This window comes from Bombus vancouverensis, chromosome 2 (genome assembly GCF_051014615.1).
Source record: "Bombus vancouverensis nearcticus chromosome 2, iyBomVanc1_principal, whole genome shotgun sequence".
NCBI lineage: Eukaryota > Metazoa > Arthropoda > Insecta > Hymenoptera > Apidae > Bombus > Bombus vancouverensis.
Genome location: NC_134912.1, coordinates 11,259,993 through 11,285,568, shown reverse-complemented (window position 1 = coordinate 11,285,568; position 25,576 = coordinate 11,259,993). Strand labels below are relative to the sequence as shown.

The 25,576-nt window shown below is 38.1% G+C and overlaps 1 protein-coding gene across 2 annotated transcripts in view; it reads right to left on the bottom strand.

The window, feature by feature from the left end:
- Positions 1-1,497: 1,497 nt before the first annotated feature.
- The window catches only part of LOC117163262 (ankyrin repeat and SAM domain-containing protein 1A), an 83,501-nt gene continuing 59,422 nt past the window's right edge, over positions 1,498-25,576 (bottom strand). Inside the window, exons 12-18 of one of the 2 annotated variants that reach the window (XM_033345377.2) lie at positions 19,240-19,554; positions 18,843-18,970; positions 18,197-18,574; positions 15,060-15,371; positions 13,853-14,011; positions 13,341-13,478; positions 1,498-12,937 (exon numbers count right to left, since the gene is read on the bottom strand). In XM_033345377.2, the coding sequence (XP_033201268.1) occupies positions 12,335-12,937; positions 13,341-13,478; positions 13,853-14,011; positions 15,060-15,371; positions 18,197-18,574; positions 18,843-18,970; positions 19,240-19,554 (2,033 nt within the window). In that variant the 3' untranslated portion in view covers positions 1,498-12,334. The remainder of the gene's footprint in view (positions 12,938-13,340; positions 13,479-13,852; positions 14,012-15,059; positions 15,372-18,196; positions 18,575-18,842; positions 18,971-19,239; positions 19,555-25,576) is intronic. The other variant, XM_033345378.2, reaches the window with a different exon arrangement.

Below are 25,576 nucleotides of genomic sequence, written 5' to 3'. Positions count from 1 at the left end.
TGTCTTGTTGTCAAAACCAAACAAAAAAAGAAAAAAACGTTATCGTCGTTCCAACTGGTTCTTTTGGTGAGTACTTCCTAGAAGATAGAAACTATGGAAGGAAATAGGGAAAAGAGGAACTATGAAGTAACAATCGGTGCGGTGGCTATCAATTTTAACGACGAAACTTGCTCCGAGCTTTCCATTATTTTACCGCGTTTCACCGTGTACGATTGCCTGGCTTGTTTGGGAAGATAATAACAAGCCCGGCGGATCGTCGTATAACAATTTACCGGCTAATCGAAAAACTTTGTTAAGATTGAAACTTGCTTAATTAGCATCTTTAGCGGACTGGATGCTTATCTTGTGGCCACCGTGCAACCATAGACCGGAACACCGAACTGAAGAAATTATACAACGTGCAGAGTATTTGCGGTTTCGCTATCGATTCGACTTGCCAGACTAACTATTTGATACCGAATACCAACGACCTTTTATTTTCTTGGATCTGGTTACTTCTACCTTAATGACTGCTGACGATACAATGTGAACTTACTTATGTTGTGATATGTTTGTCGTTAAGAGACTTGCATATCAAGTTTGATAATAATATTTTCAATTTGCTTCAATACTTTGTGTGCCAGCACAGGATTTATATTCTTAAGAATATGTAGAATGATTCATGAAAAAATCAGGACACTCATCTAAATACATATAATGAGGATCATTAAAGTAACAGATAATTGGTTGTTCAAACACTTACGCATGTGAATGTTTCGTAAGATCAATAGCAGATGTTCAAAACATAAAAGTAGTTGATGTACAACTATAAGTTAATGATGACAAACAATGGATAAATATAATATAAATTAATCGGTAATAAGAAGATATCAGAATTGAAATGATTTAACGTGTGAGATTATTTATTGAAGAACGATTTTTGCTTGGAAACAAAACTTTACTCCTGATCGTAGATTTTCTCGAATTAAAAAGTATTTAAATCGCGTTCATCCATTTTACGCAAAACCACTTTTATACAAGTCATAGCTTGATTTGTCGCAAGTAATTGTAATTCATTACCATCGCTTGGTATTCAAGAGTTGGGACGATTGGACTTTTAATTGTAATGTTACCATGAATTATTTTCCAAGAATTACAATTCATTAAGAAAGAATCGATGTAACCGATTGATTCGAGTAGCCAATAGGATAGAATTAAACCAACAGTGTAATTTTCTCTACGTAAATTTGTTCGATCACTTCTAATATTTTCTTTGTTAATGCATTCCAAATTTATATTGAATTTATTAGTTAAAAATGTTTATACTGATTTAATTTTATTAGCTACATAGCAACTTTTGAAGAAACTGATACTGAATTTCTTAATACGTTTACTGGTTCAAGTTGGAATATACTTACCGTCACGATGTGCAAGATATCGATATTAAATAATAATTTAATAATAATTGAAGCATTGAAGAACAAAACAGAGATGGGTGATTGAAGGAATGACACACAGTTCTCCCGTAAATTATCCGTTTTATTCCTTCAAGGCGTTATATATATATAGATATCCAGGGAATAATCTCTGTCTCATATATATATCATTCTAATAAACATGAACAATAATAAATATAATGTGTCCAAGAACGTAGGAAGTTTTTTTTTTTCTTGCGTCTAATCAGGCTGCTCGGTACAAAATAGCGCGTTTATATTATGGCATTCTCGGCAAATAGCTTCCGTACAAGTACTCTTTTGATTTCAAAAGACACTGATCATTCACCACTACCCTTCTTCTTTTCAATTTGTACGTTCTCTTGCACAGTCGTCACGCACCTCGAGCATTTATCCTCGTCGTCCACGCGTTTCAAACTTCTTTCCAACCGCAGAAATCTCAAGAAAGAAGGACACAAAAGGAAACCTTTCCTTTTAAAATTCTCCTTCTTCCATCGCATCATTTTAAAACAGAAAAAAAAAAAGAAAGAACCAAGAAAGGCATCGACGACGAGAGAGAAAAACTCGTGGCGCGCGATTCATCAGCAAATACATCTATCTCTTTTATTATCACTACGAGTCATCCTCTCGAATTGCACGACGATCAAGCGCTGTCCCATATTTTTTCTTGTCTTCTCTCTTTTTATTCATTTTTTTCAACAATTTTTTTCTTTGTTCTGTTTTTGTTTTGTCCATAGAGCGAGGGAGAAAGGGACAGAGTAACGCGGGGAAAATTGATAGTAACGTCTCCGAAATAGTAATTCGTTCGCGTCGCTCAACAGTGGCATTGTTTCGAAATCGACAGCCATGCGAACGCGTGTAGAAGGGAGAAAAAGGATCCATCGAATAGCTGGACCGGAATACATAGTCGAACTGCCTTTCGTTTTTCGAGAATCGTTCCGTCGGTTGAACCGTGAAAAAATTCGAATATCCACGGATTCCGGTTCTCCGTCTACCGAAACGTTCGAAAGTGGTTGTCTTTCATGTACGCCCTCGTTTATAAGTATAAGAACACACTTGCAGTAAAATCCGCGATACTTACAAAACACAGAAGAAGTTACTAAAACCTTTAGAAGTTATCATCTTTGAAATCTTAGATCGCGCACAGAATCCAGCATGTTTGATATTTAATATTTAATAAGAATGTATATACATAATATAATAGCTTTTTGTATACACATTGTCTCAGCAAACTTCCTTCTCGATTAGAGAATAAATTATTCTGCATGCAAAAAGGAGTAATGTGTTTTCATTCGATGCTTAGTTTCCGAGAGAATCGAGTTCGAAAATTGAAGTGCGCGCGATCCTTGACCCGATATGGCTATCCATGATGTCTCAACGAGTCTTATCTCAAAGTCGATTTTCTCGATCCCTCGAGCGAACAAAATTTTGCTTCACATCCTCAACTTATATTTATTTTAAGAATCACTTTCTTATTTGTATTGAGTCGCGAGTTCGCCAAGTGCATATGTACTCGACATTTTGAAATCTGATTTTCTCGAAAACAACGAATACAAAATTTGAATCAACGAACTGGAAAACAAATAAAAGTCCTTTGTATGAGACCAATGAATGTCGTGATACTTGTGAACGAGAGTGTACATATACGAATATGGTTCGATGAAATTGAAATCGAATTGCGTGACGTGTGAACAATTATACGATTATATAATAGATATACAGAAAGACGTGTCAGAATTGAAAAGTGTCTCGAGTAGTAGAGGCGCTAAACGAGTTTGTGGATTGGATCGGTAACTAGAATAAAAGGTACAGCACAGTATACAAAGTAGCGAGGACAATCGTTTACAATCGATTCGTGAGGTAACAGGGAAACGCTGCCACGCGTATGTATCAATCCTTAATTGGTAGTTACACTTAATATCTACTGAAAGTAACGTTTATTAAAACGAAGGTACATAGTACGAAAAATTCAAAGTAACATTAAAATTCGAATATCGCATCGATATCAAATTGAAAACGTATACTTTATCGATCCAGCCTAATTTAATTTAATATAAATTGTATTTGTTGCAATATTAATTCTCAATTGAAAGAACGTTAAAGAAGCTCGTACAAAATCTTTGATTTAACGCAATTTTATTGCATCGCGTGGCGATACGAAGTTTCATTCGATCGTCGCAATATCTACAATCATATTAAATAGATATCTTGTGCATATATTATATCATTGACACGTTGACTGCCACGTCATTTCACAGTTAATCGCTACATCTATCGTATGCTACACAAATTTCAATTTTTACACTTATATATTTTCATATAATTCTTTGGTACAATATATATAAGACTACGTAATCGTACCATAATTTACCAAACAATTTCTCAATTGCTTTAAATACATCGATCTTCTGGATATATTTTATTGATATTTAATTCGACGAGACAGTCAACGCGACAAATATATTCTGTGCAAAGTAAAGATCGAATCTCTCGATGAAGGCTAATCACAATAAGAGAAGAAATTGCAAGAACTAGGAGAGAAACATCGACGCAAAAAGAGTTAAAGAGTACAATATCTATAGAAAGAACGATCCATGATCGTTCTTTCGACAACCTTTCGTTTTCATGTCTGTCCTATTTCATCGCCAATAATTCTACCGTTACACACATCTAAACTCTACTATGTCTTTATTTTACACACTCTCGTTATCCGGTTATATGTACAGACATCGTTCGAAATGCTCGTTTCTATTATTCTGCTATGAAAGCGAAACGCAAAGACATTCTGGAACTCGATTGGAAGATGAAAATTCTCCGAGGATAGGGATCCTATGGATACAAAGTCCATCAGAAGCTGCTAGAACAACGAGCACGCGAAATGCGTTACGAAAATGGCGATCAAAATTGACCTCGATCATCGTATCGTTGCAAGTGTCATATTTTATTTTATAGCTTATTAATTATTTATAGATTATTTCATAATGAATTTGCATTTTGTGGATCGATCAGAAAGTCGAAATGAACGCAGTTTGATTCCTGTTATCATAAAATAATAATGCGATCTGAAGAGTGTATTTGTGTTGAAATTATTACTTTAGAAATGGAGGAACTCGGATAACCATCGACATGTTATCGCAAGAATGGTTAGTGGATTTTAATCAAGCGATCCATCAAAGTTTCTACCAATGACGATCGATTACATCGCTGATTCTATCAACGTATTTCGGTAATGACGACAACGTTGATTCTACGAATAATGGTCAATATACCATTAACTCTACCGACAATAATAGATGCGATGTTGGTTCTACCAACGATGGTTAATACATCGTAGATTCTACTGATGAATTCCAATGAGAGATGCAATATCGATATCATCAATGATGATCGATGATAATATTTGTTCGTTCTATAGATAACGATGGACGCATCGTCGACTCTACCAATGACGATCGATACATCACTCGTTCTATCAATGATGATGGATGCAATGTTGATTCTACAAATGGCGATGGTTACAGCCATTAATTCTATCGATAATTATGAATGCAACGCTGATCTTACCAATAATGATCGATGTACCATTGATTCCACCGATAATGATGAATGTAACGTAGATTCTATCAATGGCGATCGATGCAACGTTAATTTTACCAATAACGATGTTGATAATGATGTTGTTATAGCGACCAGTCAATAGACACTTCCAAAAATAAAGCTCAGAATTTTTAATTGGATAATCACAAATCGAAAGATGCTTAAGCTGCTACCGAACAACGTTACTATGAGAACGAAGATAATTATGCATTCGTAAAAGCATTGAGCACAGAAGTTTCGATGCATTGGTGACTTCGAAATATTAAAAGTATTACGTGCTACGGTCAATGAACGGAAGAAAAGCGTCCAAGAATCAAAGATTCAAGTTTCATTCGACGATTTTCTGCAACAATAAACAGGATCACGTTAAAAAGTGGCCAATCGCACAATATCTTCGAAATCTTGAAAATAGAAGCACGAATCTTACGAATACGCTTTGTTAATCGTGCGAAGAAAATATTTAAATTGCAGTGTGCACGGAGCAAGATTTGAAGAATTTCATTCGAGCCTTTAGTATACTAACTATACAAGGGTCCTAGGAAAGATATGGAAGCTTTCACCGGAATCAGTTCACGAGTTGATCTAATGAAAAAGTTATTATATGTATAGTTGAAAGATCTCATGAAAGACACAAAAGCGTTTGTAAATTCTATTCTAAAGTACTTATTTTTACGTTGGGAGTGAAATATCATTGGTAGAAAGGAAGACAATAAATATAGGAAAGTGTATCTGCGTATTCAAGCTTATATATGTACTTATATATATATATATATGTATATGTAAATTATTATTATAATTATTATATAATTATTACTAAATTCATGATACGACTAAAAAATAAATATAACAATATCTTCCCTTTCCTATCAACAAATCCTAAATACCCATTTTGAAAATAGACACACCATTGACTAAAACTTCATTCAAACATTAATTTCAAAGATAATATGATACATGCTCGACTAAAGCTTCATTCAAAAATTCATTTCAAAAATAATACAATACATAATTGACTAAAACTTCATTCGAAAGCTCATTTCAAAGATAATACATGATTGAATAAAATTTCATTCAAAATTCCAATCGCATTACGTTACAACTATTTACAATATTCGAACCTATTATTAACTAGCTAAAAGTTCATAAATAAGATCTAAGCTCGCTTATTTAACAAAATCATTGTAATAATAATTATTATGCGATCGATAGACTAGCGAAATAATGTGGCGGATATTATAAATTCGAAGCGCCATGACGTTCGCATAATTAACGCAAGGAGGAGGGTGTTAACGAGACGTTTCAAGGCTCATGTTTTTCTCGCGTGAAACCTCCAAGCTGAGGCGAATCGCGCAGATTCACCTCGCAAATTGATGCGATTTGAGATAAGCGCCACGTTAATGACATCGCGTTTTCGCGTGCTTAATCAACGCGATCCTGCTCGACACACGTGTGTTCTCTCACGCTCGAAACTCTGTATTAAGGTGAAAAATGCAAACACCTTCCTCTATGGGAGTAATTCAACATATGCAAAAGTTAAGTGATGGATAAAGTAAGATGAGTTATATGGACTGAGTGATAAACAGGATCGAACAATTTTTGGGCATATGGTATTTGCTTTAATTTAATGAAAATCGTGATGACTTCGTTGGAGCTTTTATTTAAACATCTAAATAAGTAAGTAAATTAATTATCCACTTATTTTGACAAAATAATTGTCAAACCCTTTAATGTTGAATGTAAAAGGGTTGTCATATGGAAAATATCGTTTGTATTGTATTTATGAAATTTAAATAGATTAAAATAGGATGTAATCGAAGTGGGTACTTTAGTGTGAAAAAGATTAACTAATGCGTCTTATTTCTGTCTTTGTTAGCTGTCATATGTCTCGTAAAATTGGCCTTGTGAACGTATTACGTATTACTACTACTAGTATTAATAGAATGATTAAACATCAATACAAACAACGTAGAATGATTAAACTGTTATTAAGAAACAAACATGTAGACCTAAACTGATTAAACGTATCTTAACCGTTCTAACAAATACTATACGCTTCTAAATTGTTTCATCCTTTCGATCACCCTGTATGTATTATTACGTGGTTTATAAAAGTGAAGAGAAAAGGACGTAAAGTATATTTAGCTCGACTATCTTAACATTTTCTTGACAACACTATCGTTATATTTTTTGGAGCGTAAATTCGATAAAAGATACCGAAGCGATTAATCAATGCACCACCTTGCGTATCGTTTGAAGTTTTTAAGCGTAAGCAAAATATGTAGAAATTTCAAATTCTTCAAGTTCAGAATTCATATTGCGAAGATGTTTAAATCAAATAAGTATTATACCTATGAGTAAGAGGTAGTCCGACGAATGACAAATTTAGTGTATTTACAGAATCTCGACGAATATTGGATTACTTTATTTGTGCCTTGAAATACGTTCTGAGAGTTTCTGACTAGGTAATCGATATGTACACTCTGTGCTCTCAATATTTGTATTGCACTTTATTGCTAATTTATAAAACTATCGTTAGAACGTCCCTGTGAAGTATCTTTGCAATGAATCATTCTGAGATCCTTCAAGATTTTGCCGATTGACTTTCAAATTTCAGTCGACTATTCGAACGATCTTTGATAATAAACAGATACCAAGTTGTGATATTAAATTTTTCACAACTTCAACAAATTGTTCACGTCTAAAAACTTCGAACGGTGAAAACCGCAAGAACCCATCCCGCGGAAACCCCGTAGGATGCCAAGGCGTAGGTCAATCAAACGGAAGTGAGCGACAGAAACAACAAAAGTTCACAGGAATAATCAGTATGTCACTTTAATCACACATAGTCGTCTAATGTACAATTAGGAAATTGCTTCGACTGTCTCTTTGGTATCGTTGAGTCACTGAACTGATTCACGGTGATCGCTGTAGCACGCTCTAGTTTTACCATACACCTATGTACACGTACACCTGATACCTGAAATTCGATCTAAATAATCGACACGACGAAATAATCGTCGCACCACGTCATTCACGAGAAAGAAAGTCGACCTAAAAATTCCTCTCTCGACATTCCTGTGTCTAATATTTCCTTTTATTTTTCCTGAAATACTATTAATAGTTTACGAGCAAATACATATCGTCTCCCCTTGTCAATTAATCATTTACTTTTTTTTCTCTCCTGTTTTTCTCTCCCGTTTTTATCGTTTCTTGGTCCGTGAATGAGTTTTCTTCGCGCGATTGGCATGAGTCTGAGTTCCTTAAAAAAAACTCATTGCCGATACCACTCGTCCTATGTATAGTCGTATATAGTGTATACAGCTAACGTTTACTCGTTTAATGTTTTATTACTGTTTTTTTGTTTTTTTAATATATATATAATATATATATATAAATACTTAAAAGTTTACGCTATGATAGATGCCTCTTTCGTAGGAGATTGCCGGTCCGTCCTCTGCGCAAGAAGGAAATAAATTATCTCGTGCGACTATCTATTGCGTCCGTGTTCACAGCGGAACGGAACGAAAGATTCCCCTTTGAACACGTGTGGATAGGTTAAATTTACAGTATAGCAAAAAACAAGATAGCTACCAAGTGTTCGATGTATGTTATGTACACCTTGTCGAACGCGCGTATGCGTCCGTCGGAATTTTTTCTCTTCGGCTGACACCAGGCCGGTCTAACTTCGGAATCCCGAAGTTACATCGACGTTGGGTTTATTGAATACAAATGGGGCTCCATTGTTGGCACTTGAAAGATTTCATCGGCTACAAACTGTATTGTTCGTTGATGGACGAAATGAGTGTTGTTTCAAGTCGCGAGTCATGTGATTGTGCGATGAAGAAAATTCTTGACGAGAAATTTGAGATGTATGTAGTGATTCGTGTAAAGTTAAGAATGGACTGGTCTTTTTTCGCGCCTTTTTGAATCAGTAAATGGTTGTTATTTCTACGATCTGATAAATGCATAAGAAAGTGTTTAAAACACTTTTCGTTGGCAAATACGATATCGAACGTTTGAGCGTATATTACGAGGAATCCATAGGAACAACAGAAAGAGAATTCTGTGTAAAATGTCTTAAATGGCATCATGTAGAAAATAATCTTCCATGTTACTTTATACGAATCACTGTACGCAATTTTTATAAAGAAGAAAAAGAGAAAGCAAGGAAAATCTTACGAAAGTACAAATCTACGAAAGGACATTTTGGTACGCTTGTCGATAAAGATACTTCGTTAAAATGTTCGAAACGCGTAGTACGTACGTTTTACTCATAAACGTCAAAACTTGGTCGAGAAACACTCTATCGATCGATAATACGACTATCAACTACGTAGCATTCAAATTGTCCTGTATTAAATACTGCACTCTAACGCAGTACTACGTTTTCGTCAACTATTCTGTTGTAATTTACGACGCTACAAAATTTATTGATTTCGTTATCAAATAATAGTGCCATCGATAATAGTCTAAGTACGTACATATTATTTTTTCCTTCTTTCGTTTCATTTATGTATTTTTTTCACATAACCATATTATCCAAACAATTACCAATTATCGAATCTTAATATCCGACTTATCGCTCATTTTATTACAATCGAACAACACTAATAACCAAAGCCAACACGAATAACCCCTCTGATCGATTTCATATCGACTTTTTTCCAATAATGCTTCTTCTCGAGATTTTCTCGAATTTATCGACACACACATCGACGAAGCATGCTCTCTATTTCGATTTTCTACAATTCTACAATAGCTGCGCTACAGTTCGCGAATGTACGAACTTACGAAAGGTGGAGCATCCACCTAATTTTACTCCACGTTGAAATTACTGTATCGCGTCGTCCGCGAACCTCGTTCACCTCTATCGCAACACCTTAAACGCTTAATCCTGCACGTATATATGTGTGTATATATATATATATACATGCAGGATTAAGCGTTAATATATATACATATACATTATGAATAGAGCTAACTATCATTTTAAATGTGATGAATACAAAGTGTGCGTATAGCCACGTGTTTATGGTGGTGTGTTATTTGGCAGTTTCTCGTGTTCCACTTGTCTGTGACCGTGTATAATATATTCTCTTCGTATCACCCTAAAATGGATTTCACTCCACTTTGCTCCGTCTCTCTTTGCTCTCCAGCTTAATATCGCGATTAATATCGCCACGTTCCCGTTCGATTAATATCGCGCGTGCTTTATATACAAACATGCAATCTTTGGTTTTCGCTACGAATCAATCTACCCGTTGTGTACACAACCAGACGTCATTTGTTTGACGTCTCGACAATTTTCTCGAGCTACCGCACGCTTTTATCTTTCCCGACTTCCCAGAGACGGTTCGTGATGGGCAATTATACGCTCACGATTTATCACTACGATTCGACAACTACATACGAGGTCAGTTAGGCCTGCTCCGTTTCAGGGACGGAGCCCACATACGTGAGATGCTACTTGCTGTTCAATCGATATTAGTACTCTACTATTGACACATCTTTGAATCAATTCGAGTCGTCTTTAGTGCTCAAAGCTGAATCGGTCAGCTACGCTCGAATATGATTGTAGTACGTTCCTTACAATCGTAGCAACTTGGAAACTTGAAAATCGACTTATATTAAATGTAGGGTTTTCGAGGGAACTCCGTGGAGTATTTAAATATACAATAGATAGATATTTGGTACCGTTTCGTGGTATAATATTCGTTTCTTATTCGCGAGGTTCGTCCAATTAGCACTCGATAGATACACGTTAATCCGCACGGAGTAAATTTTCTCTTCGGTTTTCTTTTCGTTTTTCCTCCTCTTCGTCCTTTCTTTTTTACTTCTTCTTTGTTTTACGATAATTAATACGTGCAATTTATGTTGTTGTGTACATGCATGTGTGTACATTGTACATACTCTATACGTAAATGCTGAGAAACGTGAAAAATGCGAAACGAAATAAGGACTGTCAGTCTTGGGTGATGAGAACGTTGAAAAAACGGTGGCACCTCGAACGAGGGTGACGATTTCATGGAAGAAACGAATCCATCGTGACGTCAATCAGCCACAGTTCAAAGTGAAAACGATTCAGCCTCTGAGTCTCATCAGTCGATTTTTCTTTTTTTAATTTGATTGTACGCGATCAAAATTGAGCATTCGCAAATTTGTTAACTCACCTGTACGTCCTTTCGACATGGGAATGTTTACATGTGTGTAAATGTGCCATTTTTAAATGCAATATAATGTTTCATGTGCAGGAAGAATCTTTAAAATGAAATCTTAAAAAAAATCACGTCCTTTTGTCAACATTTTTTTCGGTTTTTCTAGTTCGTTTAAAATTATTTTAGGCGAGACGTCGATGTAACGTTAGTCACGCTCTTCCTCATTGACAAAACATCGAGTGTAAGACCTAGAAAACGTCTATTTTGTAACGAAGAGCTTCGTTTTAATCAAATAATACTGTTGACGATATACACGTTCCGTCCAACCAGATACAATGTAACAATCTTCTGAATTCGTTGCTTTGTATCTTCTTTTCCTTTTTTCAATTTTGTCGTTGTATGGACGTGAATAAAATATGTAAAAGATGAGCACACGGTTGTCTTCTAAACGTGTTTCGTCGGTTCGTTAATGCCCTCGATGTAGAAAATCACAGCATCGCCGTTTCATGGTCGATCAAGAATTTGGCAAAATAATTCGACAATCGTCTCTTACTTACCTGAGCTGTCATCAAACCCCTCTATCATTCTCTTCCGAATGACACAACCATTCAAATTGTCGATACCCGTCATAACGTCTGTCTAGAATGCTACTACAAAAATTCGAGAGATAAAAAGACACCGCGAACGCCTAGTCGAGTCCTATTTCGCGTGTGTCATATAATGTCTACGAAGGTTAATCGAACAATTCAAGTATAATCCGACCTCTCAGTCGAATATCAAAGTCCCAAATGGATTTTACGATATTAGTCCTAATGATCTTACAAAATTTCATATAGTATTCTGATGCAAGGGTCAATCCGTACGATGATCTGTTTCACATTCACAATTAACAACCTTCAGTTTTTCATTAAGAAGAACAATCGTTCTAATGTCCCAAAAAAACTCTAAAACGCTTCTCAAATTCCTTAAAGTCCACCATACACCCTTGTGTCCGTCGTATTAAAGAACAACCCCTTGTATCAAACTCGCGTCTCGAAAGCGACATCCCTACACTTTTCCCACGAGGTCAAAGATCGTCAAGCGTTTCGATCTAATCTCTCGGACGAACAGTAATGAGTATCGAAATAGTAACGGAGAATCTTATTCCCCTTATAGTTCTTCTGACAGAGCTATAGGCGCCCTGGAGCCTGGCTTCAGGTCTTTCACGCCTATTCCGATGTCATCGACCGGCGCTGGCGCCAATTTCAACTGGTTCCCGTTCACTTTGATGTCGTTCACCGAATGGGACCTACCGTGCGTGACTAGCGGCTTTGCACTTTGGTTCGTGTTCGTGTTCGAATTCGAGCTGCTCACGGAGTTCGTGCTGGGACTGGTCGCTGAGTTCGAGCTGGAACTATAGTTCACGGTGCCGCTAGAGAAAGAACTCGAGTTCGAGTTTGCGTCTTGCATCGGATTGGTCATTGTGGACTGCACTATAGGGTTAGGGATGGACGACTTAGAGCGGGGTTTTGGTTTTGGGTTCATTGAATTCACGATGGGGATAGCGGCCGAAGGTTGGTTGTGCGATTCACGGCCGGTGTCCAGCGCAGAATCTGGAGACATTGGCATTTTCGATGCAGATTTTGAGAAAGTCGTCAGTTGATTGGCCGATTGAGATCGCACCGTGTGACTACCAAGTTTGTCACGCAAGGCCATTTGGTAGGCTACCTCGAACGCCTGGCCTAGAGTTAGGATCACCTCCGTTGCTTGGTCCTGAAACACGCATTCCTCGCTTCGTAGATTCTTTTTGGGTGAAGGAAAGAGATTTAGGAACAATGGAGTTGGTAGATGGAGGTGAATGATCACATTATTCACCTAGTCAACGTGGTAAGAGAATGACGTAAAAGAATTTGGAATTAGATGTTCCTGTTGACTCTTAATTTTCCTAGTATCTTATAGCGGTATATTATAGTGCATGTTATTTACTTCTATAACATTTCCAACTATATACTTGAAAATTACTTAAATACATAATCGATTATTATAATTAATTTATCTTTTGATTTTAGTCAAGATATAAAACTATGAAATTTAATGTTCCTTGAATACCAATTCTCACTATAATAAAGTTTCATATAGATATCTATAATAGAAACAAGAAAGGAAATAGACTTACCATCGTTGGCACGCAGAAAACGTGGCAGAAATGCGTACGGCTGGCGTGGTCCTTGGTGATGTAGGCGAAATGCGTGAGATCGTCGGCATCCTGGCAGGCGCAGTGAATGTTGCGAATTTCGTGCTCGCAAATCGGCTCCTATCGATTCCCATCATTCCAAATACAAATGTAGACACGGTAATCGTATTACGGTTCAACGTTAATCCCTTTCAACGCGACACAAATTCCATAAATGCACGAGATTGTCTTCCTTACTTATACCTCGCCGTATTACAGCTTCTCGATTAATCGAAATTCGGTTAACTTTATTTCAAAGAATAATCAATAGAAAGTTACGAAAGTTATTAAGTATTTAAGGAAGGGTTAGAGAGCTTAATTTTAAAAAGTGAAGTTGAAAAAACATGATTATCAATTTGTAATCAAATGATCGACATCAAAATTACCGTAAGATATTATGCATTACAAAGGATTAACGTTCGAAGTCTTTTCTTTCGTTTTTAAAAATATCTTACATTGGTCACCGTGTTGAGGAACCGCACGCCACGAAAAGAAATCGCCAAAGTAATGTCAGGGGTGACTCTTGGTTCGCGACACGTTTTCTTTAGCTTCTGTATCGACTTCTTTGTTGATTCGGTACCACGTAACTCCTTCACCACGGTGGAACCCAGATACTGTACGATTTTAGAACAGAAAGAAGATCGTATGTCTAGAACCGCAAATATTTAAAAGCTGCTTCCTTTAAAACGTCGCTCAACTTCAAAATCTCTGCCTGCGTTCACCATTTTTCAACATTTATTATTTACCAATATCTTTTATGTTTACGAATCATAGAGTTACTTAGAAAAGTGTTACTAATAACTTAAACAGCGTCAGATTTTTACGTAATATTTGCAACTTCGTATATCGAAGGAAATAGAAATCTATTACGCTGGACAACATGATTCCCCGAAGGAAGAAAGCGTTAAATGCTCGTTCATTGTGTTGCGGGTTACGCCATGCAAGATAATGCTCTGAATGAAATGTTAGTTACACCCACGCGGTAATTATGGTAATAGCCTTCACCTTGAGGCGTTGTCAAGAGTATCCGACTGACATCATACGACGTACTCGTTATTCAAGAACCGTGCAGTGCGTTTGAACGAGAGGATAGAATTATGGAGTCCAATTACTATACCAACATGACGTGTTCTCGTTTTCATAGCTATTACAATGTTTTTTTTGTCCAATATCGTGAAAAGCGCAATTGTATAAACAGATTTTTGCCACAAGCGGTTCTAGTATTTCTGAATGAAAATGAATTTGAATCGTGACAGTCACTTTTATGATTAAAGTCCATATAAAAACTAATGTAAAATTATTCTTTGCTCCAAAATCTTAACAAGACCAAAAAGCAATTAATCAAATACAATCAACCAAGAATCCCAATATTTTCGATACGCTAATACAAAGAAACTCGTTCGAAACTTTAATAAAAAAAAAAAAAAAAAAAACAGATCCTTAAGATACATTTACGTAATAAATATCCCAAAGAATAAACAATCGATAGAAACTATGAATAGATCCACTATGTAGATCCACATTAAGAACATTTGGCTCTCTGTAAAGAACAGTTCTATTCAAGATAGACGTAGCAAGGGTATGTAAAATACTTAGTAAGATGCCAAAGTAAAAGAGAAAAAGCAGAAGAAGGGAATGGAACACGGAAGCAATTAGACTTACGTTGGCGACGTACGTGACGCAGCCGGTGACTAGAGCTTTTGGCTGGTGCCTCCACTGCGTCTTCAGGGTGGACGGAACGCCGAGCAGCAGCTCCGACGGTGCCCTGATCTCGAGTTGTTCCGGTGCCGAGATCGCCCCATTATGCGAACTGGGTCGCTGGGGTGGCTGCGGGGCCGGCCTGTTTTTGCGGTGCCTTAATGTGCTCGTGCCGGTCGAATTCGTTCCGGTTATCGACGTACCGCCATTACCCTCCGTCGTTGTTTCCGGCAGCTTCTCCCGTATCTCCTCTTTCAGCTGCTGTATGTTCGTCTTCTGCGAGAAACGAGATACCGTCGAGTTTTTGAGCAATGAAAGTCTCTTCGTTCGTGATCTTATATAAGTCCGCTGGTTGTACTTTTTTTTCTCTTTCATTTTTGTTTTTTAATATTTCGGTGGTGTAATACGGAAGACTATGTTAGGAATTTTTTATAGGAATATTTAATGAAGAATAAGATGGCTAGAATACTGCGAATGTCTATGTATCTGCGAGAAATTTAAAGGTACAAATACGTACAGGGAAAAATATTGAATGTTTTTCAAGATATTGGTGATTGAAGTTTCTATTAGCAGTGAAGTGGAAAGATCTTAAGAGCAAGTAATCTTCAATGAATCTCAACGTTGTTATTATACTGTAAAAATTGAAAAACTTCAAGCAGATTCAAAGCTAATGATTCGAAAACCTATAACAATATAAATGAAGTATGTATGCATGTTTCACCGGGATTGTAGTAAAAAACGAATTTAGATCTGATGGAAGGGACCGGCGTTTTATCAGTAACGTCAATATTAACCCCATAGAACACGAGTACATTCCATTAATTTTCACCGAACGTAAAACCTTCCAATAGATTTATTTGAACGAACGAACGGACGACCGAGGCAAATACCTTTTTACATTCCGACGTCGCGTTCCCGGCCGCGTTACAAGCAAATTTCCGATACGTCAGCGGGCCAAAAATAAAAATGGACATGCCGGTGCGAAAAAAATTTTCGCGCAGCGTTACAAAAGCCGCGCACGAAAGCCGGGCTCGCGTTACAGAACGTGCAATTACACCTGTGAAAGCGTCGCGTTTCGAACTCGCCACTCGTCCCATCCCCGGAAAAAAAAATGGGGAGAGAGAAAAAAAGGAAACTTTTTGCAATCTCCGTGAATGAATCGTTTCGCGCCGTTCCGGGAATTACGATCAAACCAGATTCAAACCACACAAGCGTATCGCTCGCTGTTCGGATTACATCTCGCGTATCGTTTGTTACATCTACCTCCCTTGTATAATTTGCCTTCGCAACTCCAAAAAAAGAAACCTAGAAAAAGACCTACGGAAAAGTAGAAACTACAAAAAACTAATACTAACAAACACGTGCATAGAAAAATGAAGAACACAGAGGCTTCCCCCTGCCTATAATATAGACAGGAAAACAATTCGGGAACAGTCGTAAAATTTGCACAATGTTTGCATCTTTAGGTTTTCTACTAATGCATTAACACCCTTAGTCTAGTAGCAATTAATGGTAACAAATATTCACGTGTTGTTGGAAGAATAAATTAATTATCACGACAAAAATATTTGGAAATATAGTAAACTCAAAATCCAGCATAAAAATTCACCTCCCACGATGCATCTATTGGAACTTGAATAGTGGGCGAAAATGATTCTCGAGCATCCGGCGTTCGAGGATTAATCCGCAGACGGAACAGATGGATGGCTCGCATACGAGAGATGGAACTCTCTGCACGGGCCGGCAATCGTGAAATTCGATTACGAGAAAAGAATGGACGTAAGAAGCAGAGAAACGGAGGAACAAAGAGAGCAATTTGGACGTGTGCGCGTCGACCGACGGCCATTAATCGAATTTAATTAGCTAATTAAGGGAGCACCGGCGAAAAGACCAGGCGTAGAGACGCGAGGTGGTAGAGTAGCTCGTTAACGGATGCACGTATCGCGCTCGAGGCGCCCGAACAAAAACTATTAGCGTCCGCTCGAGCGATCAGCCTGAAAGCTTGTTCGAGTGTCGTCTCGTGAGGTGAGTCAGTAGCGAACAGGTAGCTAGCTGGAGCCGTGATGATACGCCTGTTACAATAACGCCTCTCCAATTAGCCACGATATTTACATTATGACGCGATCGGCTGAAAGCCGATGCGAGCGATCGAGCTTGCTTCGGTGTGTGTCGCTGCCACCCTCTTTTTGCCCAAGTACTCCATGGCCCTCGTCAGACACCCCGTGTCAACGGAATTCTTAACAGGATCCCTCCACTCGCGACACTCACTCAACTTCTCGCTCTTTCTTTTTCATTTTGTCTCTTTTAGCACGTTCTCTCTCTGTCTGATTCCGATACGCTCTTAAAATGATCTTCGCGATGTGACGCGCTCCCTATCACGCGACAGGTGACACAATCGGCGGAACAAGAGCGTCACGTAGGTCGATCGCTGCGATGAACCTCGTTAACCCTTTCCAGTTTTCTCGCTTCAATCGGTCCAGTCGTTTTACTCGCTTTGCTGGGATTGATCGTTGCCTTTAGAGTTGTGAAATCCGCGTATGCTGTTTTGAGTATATATCTTAGGAAGTTTGTACATTTTTTGAAAGATGAAGTAAAATTTTGTGAAGATGAGCAGTAGATCGACGTAACAGTGGCGTAGTGTAAGTGTTTGTGATGTAATCGTATAATACTCATTGATATCGTGCGATAGTTTCTTAAAGTATTTGCTATTTTTTGCCGAACATTTAATGTTCATTTATCTGTATCAAGCACTACGCTTGTTTAGATACTCGAATTAATTGGAAAATAAATTTATAATCGATTATAAGCGGCGAAAGCCAATTTCAAGAAAAAACAATAATCCACAACTCAACGTGAACCTATAGAAATTCCTTAATTCTCAACACACCCCAAAATTCCATAGAGAATCTCCAACACCTAACACAGCTACCGCATACAAAACTAAAAATATCAAAGTCTAAATTCAACTCAACGTCTACGGTTCAAATATTTCTGCGATTTTTACAGACGCCCCTCCTCTCCTCTCCATTATCGATTCCATACGAATCGTCAGCCGGCAACATGCCGATTCGTATTCAGACAGAACATGCGGTTTCACTCACCAAGGTGTTCAGATCCTTATTGAGATCCTCCAAGTTGGGCCCGGTGCAGTTGCGATTCTGCGCACGCGCGCTCGATCCGCTGACCGACGCGAGGATCCTCTTACGATGAGCTGGCTTCTGGATCTCTAAGACGGTCGCCAATTCGACCTCCCACACGCATCTCACACGTTCCATGTCCGTGTACAAGTTTTTCTTGAAAGTCTCTGCGTAATTTTCCAGGTGAATACTCTTCAACCATTCGTCCACGGATTGACTGTTCCCGCCGGATCGTTTGTCTACGCGTTTTTTCAGTAAATCGACCGCGTCCATTATCACGGCACGCTCTTGATCGCTGGTGATCTCCATGTCCTTCAGGTCGGTCTCGTCCAAAACTCCATTCTGTTAGAAAAAGCAGAGTTTTCAAGGTTTTTAGGAGAAGTATTATTCAAATCAATATAAAGACTGTAATAAATTTGATAAATCTCTAATCAGATATTCTAATATAATTTCTTCGTTGGAATTTAAAGTTTGGCTAAAACAGCTTACTTTTTATTCTATTCATATTTGTACAAATATTTAACAGAATTGCACAAAGTTTATCAATAACAAAATTGGAATTGGATTACATCTTTAGAAAACAAAGAAGATATAATATACAAGCACGTACTATGAAGTCCAGATCATCAAATCCATAGTTGATGAAGAGGTTCTCGTAATCAGCCAGGCCCAACGTTGACAACCACTGACCAACGGAAGTAGAGACAATAGGGCTGCTGCTGGTGTCTGAACTCAGACCTGCGTACAAATCACACGAAATCACCAATTAATAGCAAATATTTTTCGAGAAATGATCGTGTTGTCTTTTTTTAAGATATTTAAGAACATACGGAATTTTCTATTAAAAATTAAATTTTATTCCCTCTTCTTTTTTCTTTTCTTTTTTTATTACAGATTTTCTCACTTATGGCAGCTTTCTTTCGAACTATTATTTATTTATTAGATTATAACCAACAGCGATACACTTTGATATTTCGATATTTCAATTTATAAATCTTGACATATACCTAGTCTCGTCTGGAATTCCTTCTCCAATTCTGTGACGAAGACAGATTCTCTGACGAGACCCGTGCCAAACGACGCCATGATCTCTGAAATTTTGGCCCATTCCTCCTGCTCGTCGAACGGGCTCATTATGCTGAGGGTTTTCTCGTCCCTCTCGCGATCGCGGTCCGACCGGAACGAGACCTCTCCGTCTTCGAGACGTTCTCCGCCACCACCATCACCTCCGGTTCCCATTCCGCATGCGGATGGCCCGTAAACGTTCCGCAAGCGACGCAGGGTGCGCGGCCGCTCAGCCGTCACGGATCCTTTCAACAAACCTGTTGAGATTACGATATGACTCGATTATTTCGTGTGAATTACGACGATGTCTATAATAATAAGAAATATTTGTCGATCAAAGAGTCTTTAGATATTATCGTATTGTTAGAAAAATATAGATTATTTGAAGTTTAATTAAAGAAGATTTTGATGATATTTGTTTGATGGCTTATGAATAAACTGGAGATATGATCTGTGATTGTGAATTTTTATGAGATTAGATTTTATTCTTACAATAATTATATGTAGAAAGTGATTCCATCTCTTTGAATATCGTCATGAAAATATAAATTTCCTAACTCAGTGACTAAATTTATGAAAACTAGATTTTAGTAGCCATATAGTCAAACGTATAAATCCATCCTCCCTCTATCAATGTTGTATTCCTGAAACTTAGCTGACCAGCAATTTCGAACAGTTTTCAACGCAAACACGTCGAGCCTGTCTGGGATCAGCCAACGGATATCCATAATGGATAGCAGCCGCGTACGAACGAATTCACGGATACGTTGAATATTCATTACAGATTCGTCATTGTTCGATGCCTTCACGAGATTAGTTCGCGGAAGATAATCAAAACCGACTCTCGGCACAGATGTAGTTAAACAATTACTGTAAATTGCGCCCTCGTGGCTCGATGATATATACAGAATTGACAAATTCGTTCTTCTTAAAAATTACGAGATTCAAGAACGAATGTATTTAAATGTATAATTTTAAAAATTCGAAGGAAAAAGAAACGAAATTTCTTAAGTTCCTCTAGTGTTAAGGAAACTCTTTAGAGTTTAGCAAAACGAAACTTTTACTGTTATTTTGAAACCTTTTATTTATACGCAGTATTAAACCGTTTTACGATCATAGAAGAATTGTCTAATATAATAAGAAAAAACATAGTTTCATAAAACTGCGTTTCACAGAATCTGCGGTTAATATTCCGGGATTAGTTTACATTTGCGGTTTCCTGCAGTTTAAATTCAGGTTTAACCACACAACGTTTATTCAAGTTATTCGAAAGAATTCAGACAAATACAAGAGCGGAGCGTTTTAAATTTTATCGCAGTTCCAACTAAATCAGATACTTCCTAGAAAATTATATCTTCTAGAAAGTTTATCATAGAAAAACCCTCAGTCCAATTTTTCGTTGCACTCCAATTTCTTTTAAGACAGTTATTGTTTTTCAAAAACGTTCGGTACGATCGTAAAAAAATATTTTGGTTGGTTAGTCTATCCTCACATAGAGAGAATCCAGAAAAAAGGAGAGAAAACGATAAAAACGCGTTAGATATTCGAAACGCGTCCGTTCGTGCGTTCAACGTCGCGACGTACGGTTGCTCGCAAATAAATTCAGGTTTCGAGTAAATAAAGAACGCGGATAAAACGTTTGGGGGTCAAAGTACCATAAAAAAATCATTTGCGCGTGCACTTGTTGCGAGCGTTACATTCGCCGTGATTGAAGAGAACAGACAAACAGTGGACATCGCGGTCCGACCGTGCACAACACACCGCCAACGGAACAAACACATTCAGATCGGCGAAGATTATTGCAAAATCGATGTTTCCTGTCACGAACGGTGGCTGAAAAAACGATTCTCCGCATTAAATTTTTCGGGATTTGAGAAAATTTGCCTAGAGTAAAATAAATCCAGAAATATCATCATACACGAATTGCCAAATTCACTGAAAGTTATTAATTATTCACAAAATTTATTCAATGACAACTAAATATAGAATCTTGTAGAAGCTACTTTTATTACGCCATTAACAAAAAGGATGAAAGACTTTTCAGGAGAAAGAGTTCCAGCTATCTTTGCAAAGTTTATAAGATGGCCCCGAAGAAAGAAACAAGATGTACACTACCAACCATAAGTATCAGAACACCAGCTGATGTTGAGTACAAATTCAACGATTATCGCTGCTTTTACACCGATAAAATATCAAATAAAGTAAGATCTGGTAGAATTTTCCAATAAATATAGGTAACGAGTAAATTCCCAACGCTTATACCAGGCAGTATATAATATTCGATAAAACGTTAAAATTCCTTCAAATTCTTCCTAAGCTTCTCGAATCAAATTATCTGAATCAAAATTGTGCAATAATAACCTAAACCTTCCACAATAATCAACCAACAAAACAACTGTTAAATACTTCATAGTCGGAGAACAAAACTTCCCGAATCAAATTATCCGAATCAAAATTGTGCAATAGTAACCTAACCCTTCCACAATAATCAACAAGAAAACAACTGTTAAATACTGCATAGCCGGAGAACAAAATCTCAACCCAATTAAATCTCTGAATAACACCACCCTATATATTCGTATCATCAAGCCTGCCACGTAAATCTATAATTACGAAGCGCGTTCAGTTAACGTAGACTTCTTACGACGTCTTATAACGCCTTACGACGCCTCTCTAGAAATTAACTGGTCGCACAATTCCGCTTCGACAGGTGCAAATAATTCCCCCATCCACGTTCTCGCGGTTGTGTTCGCTCTTTTCATGGTGTCGGCGCGGCGGTGTCAGCTCGCGTCTCGAGAGTGAACTCTCACGGGGGCCGCGTCACTTCGACATTAAGGACAATCCACGGTGGTTTTCAGCGGACGCTGTTACAATCGACGTCTCGGGAGCGTCGCGGGACTAACCATGGAAATTCTTTCATTCGAATTTCACAAATGAGAATTCGCGCCACCTACGCACGTACGAATGGGCCCGGGAGAGGCTCGTGCGAGGCCGCATAGACGGTCGAAGAAAAGGGAACGAAAGGAAGAGAACGCGGGAACGAGGAAGAGGGAGGAGAGAGAAAGAAACGAAAAAAGTACCACTTTAAGCAGCGGCTATGAACGCCTTTCAAAGACACTGTGTGTATCCTCTCCGGTACGAGTACATTCGAGAGACCCTGTACGTGCAAGTGTACGTCCAGGCGTCGTGAAAAGCTCATAAAAATATTAAACAGACGGAGACGGAGAGTGATAAAAAGGGAAAAAGAAAGGAACAGGAAGAGGTAGCAGCGGTAGACCAGAGAGAGGGTTGCAGCAAGAGAAGGAGAGAGAAGTCGCGAGCGCACGTTACAAGCAGCAAACGTACGTAATTTTAATTAAAGCTCCATGATGAAGGGCGTCGCCTGCTCGCGCGCACTCCAGCCACCAGCGTTATATTATGTAGGCAGTTATTCAAGTCATATACACAAATTACATAAATCCTCATCGTCGTCCCTTTCTCCCGTTTCTCCGCCTTCTATCTGCCTTTCCCTTTCCTTCCATCAACCTCAACCACCCCCTTTTCGTACACCTTCTCCTACTAAATTTTTCTCTTCCTTTCCTTCCTTTTTTCCTTTCCCCCCGGTTCCCATTATCTCCTTCTCTGTCTCACCGACGCGACTCTCCCGAGGGATTTTTTCTCTCGTTGCCATTCTTCCCGCCATCGCACGAGCGACCGCTGGCTTTCACGGCGTAATAGTTTCCCTAGCAAGGGAATCCGTTTAATCGCAGTAATTGGGAAGAGCTGCGACATTATGCGCTTTTTCTTTCGCCTTTATTTCGTCGCCAGTTTGCGACACTCTCACCGCCGTGAGAAACTACCGCGTCGAATGTGTTCTCTTTATTCCTTTCTCTCCTCCTCTCGCATCCTCTCTCGCGTCTCCTTTTTGCCTCCTCTTGTTACCCACTTGCTTGTTTCTTTTTTCCCCCTCTTTCTCTCTTCTTCTTCCTTTCTTCCCCTTCTTTTTTTGTTTCTGTCCTTTCCCTTTTTTTTTTTTGTTACCGCTTTTTCGAAAGAGAATTTTTATTTCGCTCTTTCGGAACGAACCGGGATGCTCTCTAACAGAGAATTCATTTCTTGCGATGATATCGTGTGCGTGTAGGCTGCATGTCCGTGTGTATGGCGCGATTGGATTCGTTCTGTATCGAATGTTCTATGGCCTGGTTTTTTTTCCGTCGTTCAATCGGTTTCACAGTGTGTTTGTCGATTCGAGGAATCGTCAGTGAGTAAAGCGAACACTTTTTCAAATTAAGAGTGATATTCTGGTATTCTGTAATGCGGTTTGAAAGGGGTAAAAGATTCAAGGATTAATCGTAAAACCGAGCTACTATCTTTTGAAGTTCGTCAATACCGTGTTATCTGTGTAAATGAACGTGAAATCGTAGGTACATGTGCTCCAACAAAAATATTCCGAGTCTCTATCGACATTCGTATAAAGAGAGTGCTTTTTTCGGAATTGATACGTCAACGGTTGCTTTCGTGTGGAGCGTCGCACAACGGAGTTATTTGAGTCACAAACATTGAGGATTGCCAACTTTTTAAATTCATAAATCTTTCTCTTAGTATTCTATAAACGAGGCATTTCAATTTCTAGTTGTAATATTCTTACCGTACCAATGGTCCAAGGGATATTTTGAGTCATTTACATAAAATAATATCCTTTTAATAATTTAAAATAATTTAAACAAAATATCCCGTAAAATGTAAATATCCTGAGAAATTTTATCCTAACTTCGTATTTCTTTCTCTGGTCAGAAAATACTTCTAAAGTACAGATCGGCGAATAATTCCATTGTAAAAACGAAGAGTATACGTTCCTTCAAGCTCGTTGCATCGATCTTCGTACATCTGCGAGGAGGACCACGTACAACCGTAGGAACGCGAAGATTTAAAGAAAAAAAAGTGCTTAAAATGTTCAGAACGACTGTTACTCGCGGTAGCCTAACTCGCAACCAAGGCGTAACTTCCGCTCGTCTTAACTCCCTATTTCTAGATTCCCGACCGCGGTCCATTAAATCTGGAAAATTCGCGACGATGCCACGCTCCTCGATGCTCGTAAACATTAAAGTAATTCTTGCGTAAATAACTGCATGCGCCTGGAAAACGCCGGATTTCGCTGTATATTAAAAACGAACGGCCATTAAGTCGCTCGTAAACGGCGCTCTTTTCGAATCTGTTCTCAAACTGTTACCGAGATTTCCATGGGCAAGATCTGACAAAGTCATACAAATTCCAGGATAGTTGATAACGATTTCAGGAATGACGACCAAATGTCGTAAGATGATTGATGAGGAATTAATTACGATTTAAATATCGCCTCGATCATTTGGAAAAGTATTTAAGCAACGACTAAAATTACTCGGCAGGTATCATATTATGATACGATGAACAAACCGAACATGGGAAACGATCAAACGTATATAATGCGGTTAACATAAAAAATTAACTGTAAAATCTTCTTTTTCATTTCACAGATCTACAGATGTGAAAAAACGAGGAAACACTTTAATTATCAGAAGTTCTCGACCAGCGTTAGTCAAACCTTATTATCTTTTCCACGTAATAATCACAAGCGAATTACCATCTCCACAATAGGAATCATTGCATCACCCATATAATTATTGCATTCACCACGAACGACAATCAAACGACGACCACATAATTCGTTCAAGAATGCATCGCACCTACGATCAATTGAACCTAATTGACGAACCGAGCACGACTTTCGACACGCGATGAATTCACGCAACGTATCGCGATCATAGAAACCGTCTTTTCCCGCGTTTCTTATCGTAAACCCATTGTTGAAACACTACGGTGGTCCCATGAAAGAGCATTCGTCGCTTAACAAGATAAATAAGCTGCTGGTACAAGCTGTAGATTGAACAACGATTGAACGACAAATGCCCGCGTAATTTGTAGACCAGTGGCTACTTACGTCTGGCGATCTATTCATTCGTTGAAAAGGGACTTAAGTAACGTTGTACACATATATCGTACGTCGTGGGCGTATGTGACTGGAATTCGTTGCAGCCTTTGTGATATTTCGTTGAATCGTGACACAAGTAGGAGATATGGACGTTCTAGTGAATAGAGTGGCTATTTTTAGGTGGTCGATTGTTACACGTAAAGTGAAAATGGGTCAATATTTTTGGTATCTGGGTGCGGTTTTGTGGTGGAGAAAGGAGACTGAGAGAGATAAATGGTTCGTTTTAAAATATGGATACGTTACACTGAATGTATTAATTTGGTAAAGATATA